General features: G+C 41.5%; 1 protein-coding gene across 1 annotated transcript; it reads right to left on the bottom strand.

The window, feature by feature from the left end:
* Nucleotides 1-408: 408 nt before the first annotated feature.
* On the bottom strand, nucleotides 409-1,724 carry LOC125288762. The gene is made up of 2 exons (XM_048235384.1): nucleotides 1,146-1,724; nucleotides 409-977 (listed from the first exon to the last, which is right to left on the bottom strand). The coding sequence occupies exons 1-2, from the start codon at nucleotides 1,689-1,691 to the stop codon at nucleotides 510-512; spliced, it is 1,014 nt and encodes a 337-aa protein (XP_048091341.1). The 5' UTR covers nucleotides 1,692-1,724; the 3' UTR covers nucleotides 409-509.
* Between the last annotated feature and the right edge of the window lie 2,315 nt (nucleotides 1,725-4,039).

The following is a 4,039-nucleotide window of genomic DNA, read 5'->3' as shown; positions in this document are numbered from 1 at the left end:
ACTATTCACACTGTATCTTGATTGTTCCCTATTTTTGTAAGTTGCTTTGGACAAAGGCATCAGCTAAATGAATAAATGTAAATGTAAATATTTTTTTCTGAATAAGGTCAGTTAGTCAATTAATTTCTTTTGAAGGAGATTATTTAGAAAAAATGAAATATTTTTAAGCCCACTGGACTTGGTCAAGATCAACTAAAGTATCTGGCAAGACCAATTTCCGAGATCAAGCCTATTGCATACGAGTAATGTTATGTTGCATAGCCTTTTCAAATTTTAGAACTGTGTAGCTTATTAGACTTGTTTATATCTTCACCTGTGACATGATTGTCTACATATAGAACATTTCACTAATGTGTTATGCTTTTTGAGCAAGAGAATGAAAGAAGAGGCTTATTTTTTGTGGTGTTAAAATTTATTTGCGAAATGAGTAGTAAAATGTAACTGAATATAATTTAGTCTACCTTTGTAGGTTTACTGAAGGAATGGGGAGTTATTATTGGCCCAGGTGCTCAAGTCAATTGAGCTGCTGAGCTGGCTCTATGCTTCTGAAGGAAGCCAATCAAGGCCCTTCTCTTGCTCTCCAAATCGGCCAGCATAAGAGACAGGCCAAGGCTGGGGTGATATTGGGTCATATCAGGGGTCAGAACCAACTGCTGGTGCTGGGCCACATTGTTCTCACAGAGAAGGGCTTTGAGCTGATCCTTCAACGTAGAGGTCTTCTGTGAAGCCAAGCCAACCTGCTCAGCGGCCAGCCGGCAAGGTGGTTTCAGACCGCTCATGGGGCAGGGTGATTGGATCGTGGGTCTGCGGGAGGTTGAGCTGGCCATTTCATCACGCAGCTTGCAACCATATCCAGAAGCTTTAAAACGTTCCGGATCAGAAACCGGGGATATTTCAGTAGCTTTGGTCCCTACGCCCTGCTTCAGCTGGGCCAGGAGGTGATCACACTCCCTCTGGAAGTAAGGATGGGCAAACACCTGTAGGGTGGGGGAAAAGGGAGGTGGGTGGCAGGTGAAAGACGGAGTTAGTGAGCACTCAAGTTCTACCAACTTACTTTTTTTCCATGAATTTTAATTTGCTTAATGACTAAGCAGAATCTAGTAATTCTGTTTAACTCAACGTTGTGCTAAAGTGGTGATACATACCATGACCTCTTTGGCAGTAATGTCCATGCTGGGATTTCCATGGTTTTCTAAGTTAAATCCAGGCCTGGTAAATCCATACAGGTTAAGCTGGCGATAGAAGTTTTTGACGCTCTTTGTGTTGAATATATCTCTTTCAAGGATTTCAGCAATGAACATCATCTCATGGATGACCACAGCAGTTCCATCAGCGCTCCACCATACGGACCGATAGGTGTCATTTTTGGCAACATTCCAAAATATATATGGGAATATGTCTGACTGACCTGTTGGTCTACACTTCTCAGTGTTCGGTTTTTGCGCTATTTGAGTTGGTCTCAGTTCGAGGCCGATTTTCTTCCTCTTGTCAGAGGGTATCAGTGACAAAAGCACCCGTGCCCTCTCTTTCCTCAAGGTGTTTAGGTCAGCAGATGCTGAAGATGAACCTTTAGTCGACGGGCGACTGTAGGGCCGAGGTTTGTGATTCTTTTGATTGGACATCTTCAAATTGATGGGTGACTGGTGATTGTGAAGATCCATCATTTCATCCATTACAATATCAGAAGACATCTTACTCTTTCGCAGTGTTGGCAGTGAATGAAACATTGGACCAGACAATGAGATAGAATTTTGCAAAGTAGAATCCTACCGGTATTCTTAATTCTACCGTTGCCAAGGTGAAAGACATCATAAAGAGTAGGCCCTTTTTTCTAGAATTCTCTCCATTTGGTTGCATGCAGAGCCCTATTAGATAGAGATAGATAGAGATAGATAGATAGATAGATAGATAGATATATAGATAGATAGATAGATTACTTTATTCATCCCCAAAGGGAAATTATGGTGTTACAGCAGCAATAAATAATATAAACATATATCACACATAAACATACATACAAGTTAAAAAATAAATACAATTGGATATAGTCTCTGTTAAAGAGGTTGTAAACTGCATTGACTCTCAGCATAAGATTTTCTCTCACGGCACAAAGGGGAGTTGTTGTAAATAGTTATGGCAGTGGGCAGGAAGGATTTTCTATAACGCTCCTTGCTACAGCGAAGTTGGAGCAACCTCCAGCTGAAAACACTCTGTGGTTTGACCAGTAGTTCATTCATTGGATGTGAGGTGTTGTCCATAATGTTAAGGAGCTTTAATTAAGGTTAACATAATTTAACTTTTATTAAGGTTTTTCATATGACATATTAGGTTCTGTGGCGCTTTGTTTACCGCCACCTGGTAGACAACATTGAACATTAAACACATTGAACGTCGTTGTCTGCAGTGCAGTTGCCTTTCGGTAGGCTACATCTATCTTTATTTCAACAACATGTCAATGTCAGACATCAATAAACGGGATGATGAAACATTATTCCATTGTTCAATATTTGATAGCTTGTCACGGGATTGTTATTTCGCTAACATTGCCCTGATTTGGGGTTGATCCGTATGGGAGAACTGGCAAAGTTGTAGCCTAAGTTTTTTTCTATTTTCTATGTTCAAAAATCGGTTTACACAAAGACGATAAACTTTCTTAGAAGTTGTGAAATTTGGCCAGGTAGGAGACATAGATGTCTTCTCTCTGAAAGTTAACACAGCATTTTTTTTTTTTTTTCAAACCTTTATTTTACCAGGAAGGTCCCATTGAGACACAGTGTCTCCAGGGAGTCCTGGTCCAAACAATAACCCAGCAAACACACAACGTTTTTGGAATGTTCAGATCACACAAAAATAAACCTTTAAAAGACGTTCTGGGAACGGTTGGTGGGATGTGAGATTCACATACAGACTACAGTGTAGTTCTTAGACTGATGCCCACATTAGAAGTATTAATTCAGGACCAAACATGAAGTTGTCATATTCACAGCATACATTTACAGAGATTTCAGAAGTAAAAATCAAACCAGTTTCTCTTTTTGGAGAAATTGACTGTATGTTAATTAGGTACCCCTGGCACCCCTGTGTGGTGAGGAATGTTCTTTTGGGGTGGCCATTTGGCTTTGGTTCAAAATGTCTGGCCTTACACTTACCACTCTGCCTACCAGTCCAGTATTAAACAAATAGTGATGTGACATTGTGACGTATGTGAAAAACCTCAATAGAGAGTGAGTTGCAACAATGGGTGTTCAAACTTATATATCTATACGGCTCTAGTTGCATGCATTTGTTATTTAACTGTGATGCACGAGAGAAAGACAGAAAGGGAAAGGGGAAAAAAGTGTGTGTATTTGTGTGTGTGTGTGTGTGTGTGTGTGTGTGTGTGTGATAGAGAGAGAGGAGAGAGGAGTGCCTGTCCCATCACCAGTGCAAGGCTTCTGCTGTCTCAGCTAGCCTCCTGCAGAGCAGGAGGAGAAGCTAATGGAGGATAATGCAAGTGATGTGACCACACTGCAGATACATCCAGTCATCTAATGAGTGTGTGAGGTTACCAACACACTCACACACACACATATGCACAACACACACACACACACACACACACACACACACACATGCAGAAAGAGGGAGAGGGACAAATACTCACACAAGCACACACACATACATATAAACAAACACACACACACACACACACACACACACACATAGGGCATACATAAGCACACACATATATGCATATACACAAACACACACACACACACACACACACAATTTAACACTCACAACAACACAGAGAAAAACACAACGCCATCGTAACCAAGCAACATGTCCATCAGAGGAAACCTGAGAGTGGAGGCTGTTGTCTATTAGGGAGGCTGCGGTGCTGGCAGCAGGAGAGGCTCAGGAGTGGAATCTTTTCTGACACATCTGTACTCGCAGCCCCCTGCAGTTTCTGGAACCCGCGGATTGGGTTGCTGATAAGAGGGTTGGTAAGGCAGTCGTAGAGCAGTACTGCAGTGTGTGTGTGTGTGTGTGTGTGTGT

Source organism: Alosa alosa, chromosome 23 (genome assembly GCF_017589495.1).
Source record: "Alosa alosa isolate M-15738 ecotype Scorff River chromosome 23, AALO_Geno_1.1, whole genome shotgun sequence".
Taxonomy (NCBI): domain Eukaryota; kingdom Metazoa; phylum Chordata; class Actinopteri; order Clupeiformes; family Clupeidae; genus Alosa; species Alosa alosa.
Note: the sequence above shows the minus strand (reverse complement) of the source record. Positions and strands in the feature narration are given on the sequence as shown.

Coding starts and splice junctions, on each gene's coding strand:
- LOC125288762 (XM_048235384.1), bottom strand. CDS start 1,691: ATGTCTTCTGATATTGTAATGGATGAAATGATGGATCTTCACAATCAC. Junction 978..1,145: donor TTACTGCCAAAGAGGTCATG/GTATGTATCACC, acceptor CCCACCCTACAG/GTGTTTGCCCATCCTTACTT.